The sequence below is a fragment of the Austrofundulus limnaeus genome, unplaced genomic scaffold, assembly GCF_001266775.1.
Source record: "Austrofundulus limnaeus strain Quisiro unplaced genomic scaffold, Austrofundulus_limnaeus-1.0 Scaffold2987, whole genome shotgun sequence".
In the NCBI taxonomy this organism is placed as follows: domain Eukaryota; kingdom Metazoa; phylum Chordata; class Actinopteri; order Cyprinodontiformes; family Rivulidae; genus Austrofundulus; species Austrofundulus limnaeus.
The window spans coordinates 11,129-11,410 of record NW_013955389.1 but is presented as its reverse complement, the minus strand read 5'-3'; the positions used below and the strand labels follow the sequence as shown (position 1 = coordinate 11,410).

General features: G+C 51.4%; 1 protein-coding gene across 1 annotated transcript in view; it reads left to right on the top strand.

Annotated features, from left to right (window-relative positions):
• The window catches only part of LOC106511606 (uncharacterized protein PF11_0213), a 3,214-nt gene that overhangs the window by 1,735 nt on the left and 1,197 nt on the right, over positions 1–282 (top strand). The window contains exon 2 of the mRNA XM_014000362.1: positions 163–272. Within this exon, the coding sequence (XP_013855816.1) occupies positions 163–272 (110 nt within the window). The remainder of the gene's footprint in view (positions 1–162; positions 273–282) is intronic.

The following is a 282-nucleotide window of genomic DNA, read 5'->3' as shown; positions in this document are numbered from 1 at the left end:
ATGTGGAACCTGGACAACAGTAAGACCACATAGAACCTGGACCACAGCAAGACCACATGGAACCTGGACCACAGTAAGACCACATAGAACCTGAACCACAGTAAGACCACATGGAACCTGGACCACGGTAAGACCATGTGGAACCTGGACCACGGTAAGACCACATGGAACCTGGACCACAGTAAGACCATGTGGAACCTGGACCACAGTAAGACCATGTGGAACCTGGACCACAGTAAGACCATGTGGAACCTGGACCACAGTAAGACCATGTGGAACCTG